The 12659-nt window shown below is 36.7% G+C and overlaps 1 protein-coding gene across 1 annotated transcript; it reads left to right on the top strand.

Annotated features, from left to right (window-relative positions):
* The first annotated feature begins 358 nt into the window (after window positions 1-358).
* LOC136203060 (uncharacterized) lies at window positions 359-12294 on the top strand. The gene is made up of 9 exons (XM_065994105.1): window positions 359-503; window positions 593-709; window positions 798-977; window positions 1074-1153; window positions 1930-1969; window positions 2068-2175; window positions 2604-2684; window positions 11612-11734; window positions 11984-12294. The coding sequence occupies exons 1-9, from the start codon at window positions 366-368 to the stop codon at window positions 12083-12085; spliced, it is 969 nt and encodes a 322-aa protein (XP_065850177.1). The 5' UTR covers window positions 359-365; the 3' UTR covers window positions 12086-12294.
* Window positions 12295-12659: the final 365 nt, after the last annotated feature.

Below are 12659 nucleotides of genomic sequence, written 5' to 3'. Positions count from 1 at the left end.
AGAATCCGTTGTTGTTTGCCCTTTTTTGTTATATACCACTTCGCGAATTAGCTTCAAAACACATCCAGGCTTCGCATATGCGAACTAAATTCATCAAGTAAACCCAAACATTTACTTCGCAGACTTCGCATAATATGGAATATGCGAAGTCAGACGGGATGGGGCGAGCCGCGCGTAAATATTGGGGGTATTTTTGGAAAGTCACACAAAATGAGTTTAGATATGTAATAGGTTGAGTCAATGGGTTAAATATGTAAATGGGCCTCCCATTTGACCTAGTTTTGTAATTTTCCCATAAAAAATCTAAGCGACATCGTTCAGTTTGCTTGAGCTATTTCACAACGGCGTTGACGGTTAACATTTTAATGGCGTTTCCGCAATTTGGAGGACAGGTCAAGTTGGATGAGTACAGAACCGATGGACACTCAACTCATGAGGAAGAGAAGGAACCCTACAATGTGAGAGTTTCTGTTGAGAAATTAAGCGCCCAATCGGTTAAAGAGGTTAGCAATCTCTACTGTGTAATTTCTTCGAACGGTTTTGGGAATTATTAGATGGCGATTTTTATTTTGAATCATTTGAATTTCTGAAGAATGAAAGAAAGGCGAACCTATTGCAAAAAAATCAACAATTGCGTGAAAGAATTAAGAAAGAGGAAGGTACTAATGCCAAAGTGCAGAAATTGGTTCCACTTTTGCAGTCACTAAAGGTGCTAAAAATACCTTCTTCTTTTTGAAAAGTTTGTGTTCTTATTGATTCTTATACTTATTGTATTATTTACACTTTTGGGATTGAAGGCTGTGGAAAGGGATGAATCTGTTTCGAGATCTAATTGTGAAGCCAATCGCTCTCAGTTGGAAGCTAGAGTTCATCATTTGGAGGATAAAATAGTGGCTGCTTGGGACGATCAGACTCTATCAGAGGATCTAGATAATGTATTGGCTGCGGCTGTGGAGAAATTGGATTCAACAAAGGAGGTAATTTAGCCCTTTTTACTGTATACACCTATATGTTGCTATAAATTTGTTGTATTTTCTGTGGAATGTAATATGGGCAATGTTTGTTTTTGGTAGGATTTAGCAGCCTGGCTAAGAGCAGTACTATCAGTGAAGCAGCAGATTGATAATGTTCCAACCCAGTCTGAACTTATCCAGTATGTTGCTTGCATTTTGCATTTCCTTCATCATGTTTTCTAGCCTCTTAAACTTTAATGTATCAATTCGGAAATTGTATGAAGTTGCATTTTCTGCCAGTCAAACTATCATGGAGAGCATTTTCATGTTCCCCATGTTAAGTATCCATTGATAATCATGATTTATTCACTGGAATTAAATCATGGTAAATACTTTGTTTAGAGCTGTCAATTTGTGACACGACAACACCATATACAGAGACAACCGGTTTGACATGATTATCATTTTTTTTGTCATTTATATCATATACAATGACATGGGATATATAGATGCACATAACACGATATCAGATAACTCTGCCTATGTTCTTTTTTAATTAAGCTTAACGAAGATCCATATGCTATCCTCTGCATTATCTTCTTGCATATTGTTCTATTGACCTTGTTGCCTTACACTCTTAGTAGTGCATTGAAATCAATTTCTAGCTTGATTCTCTATGTAGCAAGTGGTCTTCCTCTCACAACATTTAAAGAGGCCTTTCATGATTCACAGTTATTTCTGTAAAAGCAGACATTTGGAGGCTGTCTAGTGCAACTCACCCTTCAGCAATTTATTGTGAAAGGGGCAGAATAGGATGTCATGTAGTGCAGAAACTTTTATATTTTATTAAGGGTTAGCTCCATTTCAGCCTCTGATTCAGAACGATCAATGCATAATAAGTAATTACCTTATAGCATTCATGAACATGCTATCTAATTCGGCCTTGTGATGTTGTTTTGGTGCTTCAATTGTTCAGGTATGAACGCCGATTTTCAGAGTTGAATGTTCATATCCAGGTTTAATATGTCATTTGTAGCCCTTCACCCTTAAGTTTAAAATTCATGTATGATATATCTTTCCTTGTGTTTGTATTGACAAGATCTAGTATTTTCAGGAAAAGCATCGTCAAACCCGCAAATATTATGCAACTTATAATGCTCTTCTAGAGATTAAAGAATTAATGCTGAAGGAAACTTCCTTGTTAAACTCAATAAGTTCACAGGTATGGCTAAAATAAGTATCTATTTGCACATCCTTTTGTGAGATTAGGTCCTACTCAAGCATGGTTGATTGTCCTCTTTTCTTAATTTAGGTTTCGATATTTTTCCTCATTGTCTTTGCAACTTTTACTCAAGTTTTGGATTTTATTTTACTTTTTATTTTCTAACTACATTTTGACAAAAATTGTTTTTGTTGGTAACTGGAATGATTTATTTATCTGTAGTTCAAAGTAACATAAATGTTGTTAAAGAAGTTTTGCAAGACTTGCTTACATATTTGATTCTTATGGAGCTGGCATCCTGGTTACTTTCTTTGAGACACTGGAGTCTAAAATATGCTAGTGTCAAACTTTGAATGTGCACTTGAATACCTTCTTTATAAACCTCAATCCCGATGAAGCTAAATTTTTTTATCCGTTAATTTCTACAGTTTCAGAATGCAATTGCAAGTACTGATGGTCATATGAAGCTTATTGATTCCATGGATGCAATTGTAAAGGGCAGCCAGCAGGTAATTGTCAGTTTCTCTTTTACATGATTTTTGGCTGAATGTTAAAATATTTCTCATTCACCCCAAAAAATTTCAGACGTTTTTTTTTGTGCTTACAGATAATGGTCTAGCCTAGTGGCATGAATGTTCTAGAAGAGTTGAATAGGCCAGAGGGCATTTTGGATATAAGCCATTAGTTTTTAGGGGGAAAGAATTTAGGATGAGGGGGAATAGTTTTTGGTTGTTGTTAGCTGCTGCAGCAGTGGCTCTACTCGGTAGAGAGGGAGGTTTCTCCAGTAGGAATTAGAGGTTTAGCTCAATCCATTTTATCTTAGTTCATCATTGTGTTACTTCTATATATGTCAATATAACAACATTTCTCTTTATGTTTCTATCTTTTGAGTTTGAGTTTCTATCATTGGTCCGATTTGCGGATGCATTGAAAGTAGCACCATGGTAAAGAAGAAACTAATAGATTTTTGAGAAAATTGAGGAGAGAGAGATGATAGAGATGCTACGAAACTTGATGGAACCGTCTATTTTCTCCGGTAAGGATTCAAAGGAATGGTTAAGGCGCATTGAAACATACCTGAAGTTCAATCGAACCCCAGTTAATCGACGGTTCTCTACTGAAATCTATCTATATTTGACTTGGGTCTAAATTTAAAGAGTTTTTCATAGAGATATTTAGCCCTTGTTTGGGAGTAAGTTAATGAGAGTAATGGAATGTAAAATATCACATTAACCGGTTAAATTACATACAAAGTGTACAACTTTTTACTCGTTTCATATTTTAGTATACAACTTTCATTTTTGCACACAAATATACTCCAACTTAGTGGTGACCTCCCAGTATACAAGGCGGAAACATGACCGGTCAAACCTTAATGAATGTGCCACATCATCAATTTTCACTTCTTTTAAAATGACATATGGGTCCACTAATAAATGAATTACTTGCATGACCTTTAATATTTCAATATTTCTCTCCTTTATCCTTCTATATCCATTTTTTCTCAACATCTTTTCCCTTTATATCTAAAGGTTTCTCACTCTAACTCATCCTTTCTCTCTCTAATTCATCCTAAGACATTATGTTAAAATAACATAAAACCTAATTTCAAGATAATTTGAACCAAGTCCATTTCAAATCATGAAAGAACACCAATCCTCAACAACAACAACAAAACCTTAGTCCCGAAATGATTCGGGGCCGGTTAACATAAACCGTCATACCAAACCGTGAAATTAAATCGTGTCAGCGACATAAATTCTTTCCATCCACTCCGTCATATCCACTGTCATATTTTCCTCAATCCCTAATAAACTCATATCACCCTTTTCCAAGTTTGCTTAGGCCTTGCCCTGCCTCTCACCATTGCATCCCTTTGCCACACTTCAATCTTTCTAACTGGTGCATCAAGCGCACTTCGTCTTATATGGTGAAACCACTTTAGTCGGTTTTCCCTCATTTTATTCTCAATAGATGTAACCCCTACTTACGTCCCGATTATTTTATTTCTCGCCCGATCCTTTCTCGTATGACCACATATCCATCGCAACATACGCATCTCTGCCACCGACATCTTATGAATGTGACATTGTTTCACTGCCCAACATTCCGTACCATATAACAATGCAGGTCTAACTGCCATGCGGTAGAATTTTCCCTTCAATATAATAGGCATGCCGGGGTCGCAAAGGAAATCCGTAGCACTCGCTCCCAAAGTTTTATAGTGTGACTCATTAGTCTGATTCCTTGATAGTTGACACAATCTTGGACATCCCCTTTGTATACGAACAAAGGGATTAGGTTACTTTTCCTCCATTCCGATGACATCTTATTGCTTCTCCAAATCTTGTTGAAGAAAGTTGTCAACCATTTGATTTCTCTCTCCCAAACATCTCCAAATCTCAATAGGGATGCCATCATGTCCTACTGCTTTCTTCAATCTCATCTTTTTTAATGCCATTTTGACTTCATCCTTTTGAATTCTCTGGATGCGGTCACGATTTACCATATCATGAGAGATACTTATATCTCCAATATCATGTCCGCTATCTCCATTATATAAGTTATCAAAATAGGACCTATATCGTTCCTTGATATCCTTATCTTCAACCAGTACCCTTTGGTCCACATTCTTCACACATTTAACTTTTCCGAGATCTCGCGTCTTTTTATCTCTCATACGGGCAATTCTATATATGTCTCTTTCCCCTTCCTTCGTATCCAATCTTGCATATAGATCCCGATTCATCTTTGCTCTGACATCTTGTATGACCTTCTTTGCTTCCCATTTAGTCTCTTTATACTTTTTGTAGTTCTCATTACTCCTACATTTCCCCAATATTTTATAGTTTTCTCTCTTACTCTTTATTGTTTGTCACACTTCGGTCCACCAAGATGTGTCCTTACCCGTTAGCATGCTACCTTTAGATTCCCCTAGAACTTCCTTCGCTACTTCCTTTATACTATGCTCCATTTTAGGCCTGCTGAATCTATATCTAAATCCATGTTACAAGACTAAATAGCTTTTGTGGCCATCTTATCCACAAATTTTTGTTGGTTCTCCCCTTGCAGTTTCCACCACTTAATCTTAGTCTCTGCTTGTGGTATTCGTTTTCTTATACATCTCTTACTTCGAAAATCAAGCACAACTACTCTATGTTGAGTTGTTGTACTCTCACCAGGGATCAACTTACAATCAATATAACTCTTTCTCCAAGCACTCCTTACTAGGAAGAAATCAATTTGGCTCGCATTACCGCCACTCCGATAAGTCACTAAGTGAGGTTTTTTTTCATAAACTAAGTTGTCATGATACTCAAGTCATAGGCTAATGGAATTGCAGAGTATCATTTCCTGCTTCATTCCTATCTCCAAAACCAAAACCTCCATGGACACTGTCAAACCCATCTTGCATAGACCCCACATGTCCATTGAGGTCACCACCTAGTACCATCTTCTCATCCTAGGAACTATTGCACCACTTCCTCGAAGTCCTCCCAAAAAGCTTGTCTTATAGAGGCATCCAATCCTATTTGTGGTGCATATGCACTTATTATATTCACAACCTCATCATCCCCTATCACAAGCTTTCTAGACACCGCTACTACATTATCAATATACTCCCGATCAATGAGAATACCTACTCCATTTCTACCCTTATCCTTTCCTGAGTACCAAAGCTTATAACTCCAAGGACCTATCTCTCTTGCCTTGGCTCCAACCCACTTGGTTTCTTGTAGGCACATTATGTTGATTATATTTATTCTCCTCCTCTTCATAACATCTACAATTTCAACTAATCTTCCTGTCAAAGAGCCTATGTTCCATATCCCAAAGCGTAACCTACTACTCCTGCCATTACCGTTACCGTGGACTAGTTCTTTACTTGCACTCATCCATCATGCGGGGACCCTTGCATATTTGACACCACCCCCGGGCGCCGGGGTGGCGCGCCGCTTCAGGGCGACGACCTAGTAACCCTTGCACATTTTTCACTACCCGGGCCTATGAAGTGCAGCGCGTCGCTGAGTACGGAACGCCCCCCCCCCCCCCCCCCCTCTGAAAATGTGGCCGACCTTGATCTAAATGGCTTAGTAACACCTTAATATCTGAAAGAAAAGGCTCTGCCTTCCACCGAGCGTGGTTCCCGCGATGAGGTCAATGACCGTCTTTGCCTCGCCCCCCCCCCCCCCCTATGATACCTGTATTTTGGTTCATACCCATAAGATGTGGCTAAGTTTTACGCTGGCCGCCACAAACCTATCGCAACCCTCCTCCTTTGTCGGGGCTTGGGACCGGCTGTAAATGCCACCAAGTGACACTTACAGACGGAGTTACAGAACACCAATCCTACTTCAAAAAAATCTAAGAACCATTATATGCCCAAATTGAAACTAAGGGAAGAAGAGAAAACTTAAATCAAAACAAAGAAGCAGAAACAATGTCTTAATTTGCAAAAGAGAAAAAGAAAGAGACAAGTAACCACACACACATCAACATGATATGCGAAGATTTGATATTCCAAATCTGAAAAAAGCTTTGCTTGTTAAAATGGTGAAATTTTTTCAATTGGGTTTTGATTAAAGTATTTGTCTTTCTTTTTTTTTTTTTTTTTTTTTTTTTCTTTGTCCCTTGTTGATCCGTGAAGATCTAGCGAGATTTCCATTTCAGCAACATACCTCAAAGTCTCTTTCTTCTTCTTGTCTCACTCTTAGCCCTCCATAGCCATACCCAGAGAGAGAAAAGCCAGCCAACCCAAGTCCTTGTCTTTCTTTTCTCTTAGTCTCTTCCCTAAACCCTGGCTTTGATAGAAATGTCGAGTAATTAGAGAACAATAATACGAAGAACTGTAATCATGGGAAATTAGTTGGCCGGAAATTTTTATTTTCTTTTACAAAATTGATTTTCCTTTGGTTATCTTAATTTATAGGATATTAGAATGAGAATTGGGAGAGAAAGAAATTTATAGTGAGAAATTGGGTAACCATGGATGGAGGAAGAGAGAGAAATTGGGAAAGAATGAGATAGAATTAAGAAAAAAGAATTATGAAATATTTAGATAAAATAAAAAGGGTAAAATAGACTTTAAGGATAGATATTAAAATTAATTGGCCATGCATTAAGTTGAAAATGGTTAAAATGTGCCATGATTATGAATTATGGCCGGTCATATAAACTTTAGTGGGAGGGCACCACTAAGTTGACGTATACTTGTATGCAAAAATGAATGTTGTACATCAAAATGTAAAATGGGTCAAAAGTTGTATACCTCGTATGTAATCTACCCCATATTAACCTTGTTTGGAAGTTTTTGGTAGAGTAAATGAAAGATAAACTTTTATTTATTTTAACCTTCAAACTCTAACCTCCAAATTGGGGGTACTGGAAGTAATGGAAATTTCATTAAAATTTTTGGCTCTGCAGAATAAACTTTAACTTTCATTCCCCTTCATATTTAAAAACGAAGTTAAATTTTTAACTCTCATTTACATTCTATAAAGTTATGGGTTCAGATTCTAAGGATTGGAAAGATAAAGTAATAGGGTAAAGCAACAAAAGAACAAGTTCATCGTGGATATTGATTATGGTTCCTCCATTGTTGTTCTTAAATCCGACAATCATCAAGACAAGATTTCAAAAGATCTCCTACCACCAGCGACATACTGTTTCCCCCAACAAGGAGAATAAATAGAGAATGCCGTCGAAGAACCTCCGCACGAAATTGAACAATCGTCACATGATTTCTGTTTGGCAGAAGCACATTGGCTAGAGATAGTACTATGATGGGAATGAGGTTTATGGTGCTCACCGATTCAGAACAATAGTGTTGTACATGCGAAAGGGACCACTAGTCACGTGTTTTTAGTTGATAGAGATAGTGTAACCCAGCATATCTTGATACAGGTCAAAACTTTAGATCTAGTAGCGGAATCAGTCAAGAAAATGGGCGAAGCAAATATCCAAGACTTGAGGGCAGAATCAAATGTTTCTTATCTAAACGCAATTTAATTGCTGTAGCAAATCCAACTGCTCAACAATTGATGGCTTTGATTGAGGCTATGGAAGGTTGAATAAGGAGATTGAGTAGAAAATAATTAGGCAGAATGTTTTTCTATTAACCTTTGAAGGATATTTATACAGATTACAAAATCCTATATGTGGTAGAAGTATCATACAAAACGGACTCTTATATATGGTAGGACAGCTATACAAGAGACTAAATAGGAAAAGGAACTAAACAAGAATTCTAACACCAATTAATAACTCATAAGTCAACACTCCCCCTCAAGTTGGTGCATAGATACTACACATGCCCAACTTGGATAATGTTTCATAGAACTGACTACTTGAGTCATTATATCTGCTAGCTGGTTTGAACTTTTCCTGTATGGAATTTCAATTTTACCAGAATCCAAATTGTCGTTAATGTAGTTCCTGTCAAGTTCTACATGTTGAGTCCTGTCATGTTGAATTGGATTGTTTGCAATCTCAATGTCTGCCATATTGTTGCAGAACAAGACCATAGGTTTTTTTGGTCCATACCCAAGTTCTTGTAAGAGAATCTTCAACCAAGTGAGTTTGGTTGTTCCGTGATGCATTGCATGATACTCAACTTCAGCACTTGATAATGCTACAACATTTTGTTTCTTGCTTCTCCAAGTTACCAAGTTTCCTCGCACAAATGATAAGTAGCATGAAGTCTGTTTTGTCTTCGACAAAATCAGGATCTGTATATGTCGTAATATTTAGATGATCATTCTTAGCGAACATGACACCTTTTCCTGGAGAAGACTTGAGATACTGCATTCATGTGACACTCACTCAAATTATGCATAAACTGGCTCACAACGCCAAATGTCTACTGTGAGTCAAATAAATTAATTTTCCCACAATTTTCTTGTATCTTTCTTTGTTGGTCTGAACTTGATCTGGATAGATGGACAATCCATGATTAACTTCAACAAGAGTATCTATTGGCTTGCACGCAAAAGATCCGGTTTCAGCCAAAAGATCCAAAACATACTTCTGTTGAGAGAGAAAAATTCCTTGCTTTGACCGAGATACTTCTATACCTAAGAAGTATTGTAGAGCTCCGAGATACTTCATATCAAATTCCTTAGCCAAGTAATTTCGAAGCTTCTCGATTTCATTATCCTTATTACCCATAATAATCATGTCATCAACATAGACAAGGAGTATGATAATATTCTCATGGTTTCTTCTGTAAAATAAAGTATGATCGCCGAGAGCTTATTTGAATCCATACTTTTTCATGGCGTAACCTAATCTCCCAAACCATGCTCTAGGTGATTGTTTTAGCCCATACAACGCCTTCCTCAGCCTACACACCTTGCCTTCTTCTAAAGCAAATCCCGGAGGATGATCCATATAAACTTCCTCAGTTAAGTCACCATGGAGAAAGGCATTTTTTACGTCAAATTGCCTCAATGACCAATCTAAATTGGTTGCAAGTGACAGTACAACTCGAACAATATTCATTTTTGCCACTGGAGCAAAAGTCTCTTGATAATCAATGTCATAGGTTTGTGTATAACCTTTGGCAACTAACTTGGCCTTGTACCTTTCTATTGTTTCATTTGACACTGTAAATACCCACTTACATCCCACAGTCATTTCTTCTTCTATCGCTATCTTCCATTTTGGGTGTCCCAATTATTCAAATTATGCCTATTTAGAGTGAATTGCTATATTTCCAATTCTTATTTAAGTTAGATTATATTTCCTATTCTTATTTAAGGTAGGTTAGAATTAATAAAGTGATTTAAGGTAAGTCAGAATTATTAGGGCCATGAATTTAGGAGGCTAGCTATACTTTCCTTTTCTTTTTTTCCTATTTAAGAGAATTGCTCTGTACCAATTGATTATGCAAATTGATTAATGAAATCTTTATTTCTTTCTTCTAAATTCTCTCCTTTCCCTATTCTTCTCTTCTCCTAAGATCTTTTCTATCCTAATCTTACGGTCAGAAATCCTAATCCTCACATTGGTATCAGAGATTTCCTTCCTCCGGCCATGGAAGAAATTGATCGACGATGGGAACAGATTTGCAAGGAGCAACATGATTCTGATCAGCGATTGAAGAAGTCCATTAAAGGGTCGGCGAGGACTTCTTCAATCAACTTTGCAGTCTCCACTGCTTAGAAATACAACAGTGTTTCAATAGTTGATTTCATGGAAAACTACATGATTGGAAGGTGTTTTTCCAAAGGATGGGTCTGCATGCAACAAACAGTTCTCTTGACTCCAGTCTTGAGGACAAGACTGTTTTGGAAGGGGTAGGTAATGATAGAGAAGGGTCTAGCCTAGTGGCAGGAATGTTCTAGAAGGGGTGAGTTGTATAAGGCGAATGGCATTTTGGGTATAAGTCATTAGTATTTAGGGGAAAGAGTTTAGGAAGAGGGGGAATGGTTTTTGGTTGTTGTTGGCTCTGCTTCAGCAGTGGCTCTACTTGTAGAGAGGGAGGTTTCTCCTGTGGGTTAGTACATCACTGTTTTACTTCTATGTATGTCAATATAACAATAATTTCTCTTTATATTTCTATCTTTGAGTTTGAGTTTCTATCAATTAATCATTACCAACTTCTGTTTTTCTAATTAATTATTTACCTGCATTGATATTAGTGTCAAATGTGGCCAGCCCAGAGGAAAATATGTGCCGAAAGCACACCCTGTTTGGTGAAATGAACTATGTTTTATTGCATACATATGAACGTGCTTGACAATTTTCAGATTCTTCATTTTTATATAAATTCTGGGTTACTGTTTTCATTTCATATCACTTGCAACTTTTTAAACTGTCTGAAAAGGAAAAAAGAACATTTTAAACTTTTTTCTCTTGCATTTTATACATTGCTTCTGTTTTCATTCTTTATGCATGTAATATATAGTTTATGTTGGCACCTACAGGGTTTCTGGCCCTCCAGAATTGATACCAAATTTAAAGTGTCTATGATTATAACAATGGTGGATGCTTTAGCGCGATTTTTGTATTTTTTTCAAGTCAGTAGCCTTGAGAATACATTGCAAAACTATAGAAAATGAGCTACGGTTTTGGTTAACACTGCATCAAATCAGATTTTTCAGTTCTGTGTAATTCGGTTTTGCACACCCCTATTAAATACCCCTTTCCGAAATACATGATTCTAAAAGACTTGATCTATAAACACAAAGTTAGTAACATGTGCAGCTATGTGGAGTTTCACAAGCACCTTTGCAGTTTGTTTTTGTCTGTAAAAGTACATGATATTTATGTATGAGGTATAATGTAGATATTACTGGAGTTCACACAACCTGAGAAGCTTTCGGGTATCCTGTACACTGTACTTTAATGTATAATCCTTCTTCAAACTATTTGTTTACATTGCGTGTGCTTTTGATTGTTTCATGGGGTAAATGCTTCTGAATTCATCTTGCAGAAGCTACAAAAAGTCGAAGTTGGGCTTCAGGAAGAACAGAAGAGCTGTGATGCTCTAAAGAAGAGGTATGCTGCAGCAATGGCAGAGCAACGGCGCTGCTATTCACTTTTAAAAGCTTTTCAGGTAATACTTTGGAAGCAATTGTGCAGTTTAATCCTAAACCTTGGTTAGGAGTTGATGATTATGCAGAATATACTGATAGATTAGAGAATAGCATAAGAAGTCGTGTGTATACATACGAAACTGAGGAGAATTCGTTGGAACAATGAATTGACATTTGAAAGAAAGGCATTACAAATTTGGTTAGAACAATGAATTAACTTGTCAGTTGGTGGTTCATATAAATACATGTTAATGTGTCTCAATTTGTAGGAGGAATGTGCGAGAAATGAGAGACTCGAGAAAGAAATTCCTAACCAAAACAAAGCAACTGCATTATCTCAAACTCAAACTCAAACACAAGTGGGATCCTAATGGAAATGCTGCATAGCTGGGAGTTTTGGTTTACTGAAATCACCTGGACCCTTTTCCCCATTGGGATGTATTAGCTTATGTTTGTATTTCTTCAAACTACTAAATTTCAAAATACGCATGTGCTTCGTTCAAAAATCAAAACAAGCTCAATGGACGGAAATTTAACCCTTCGAATGTGCCAAACTCAAAATTATCAATTTGCTTACTAATATCTCTCTCTATATATACACACAGAAAAATATCTTACACTTGACACAATTTATTATTTTTTGTCAACCTTCTCTAAAATTAAACGCTTAAAAAAAGTTTTCAATATCAGCAGATGCATTGTTAGACAATTGGGAGATATGGTTTGACCATACGCCTTTTGATAGTGCATATAGTGTTAATGCTAACAGAGTTAAGTGTGTTAAATTTTAAATATAATAGACCGAACTAATAAATTTTGGTGAAAAAAAAGCACGTAGTTTTGCTCATTTAGTAGTTATTTTTTCTTACATTTTTTTTTGGGTCATAATATTAAAATATTCAATTTTATTAAAAATATCAATAAAATTATGATTTGTTGGCCCTT

The sequence above is a fragment of the Euphorbia lathyris genome, chromosome 8 (assembly GCF_963576675.1).
Source record: "Euphorbia lathyris chromosome 8, ddEupLath1.1, whole genome shotgun sequence".
In the NCBI taxonomy this organism is placed as follows: Eukaryota; Viridiplantae; Streptophyta; class Magnoliopsida; order Malpighiales; family Euphorbiaceae; genus Euphorbia; species Euphorbia lathyris.
Note: the sequence above shows the minus strand (reverse complement) of the source record. Positions and strands in the feature narration are given on the sequence as shown.

Bases quoted from the DNA above. Each gene is read 5' to 3' on its own strand.
- LOC136203060 (XM_065994105.1), top strand. From the start codon at position 366: ATGGCGTTTCCGCAATTTGGAGGACAGGTCAAGTTGGATGAGTACAGA. The intron at 710-797 runs GTGCTAAAAATA...TTGGGATTGAAG, and splicing joins CACTTTTGCAGTCACTAAAG to GCTGTGGAAAGGGATGAATC. The intron at 2,176-2,603 runs GTATGGCTAAAA...TAATTTCTACAG, and splicing joins TAAACTCAATAAGTTCACAG to TTTCAGAATGCAATTGCAAG.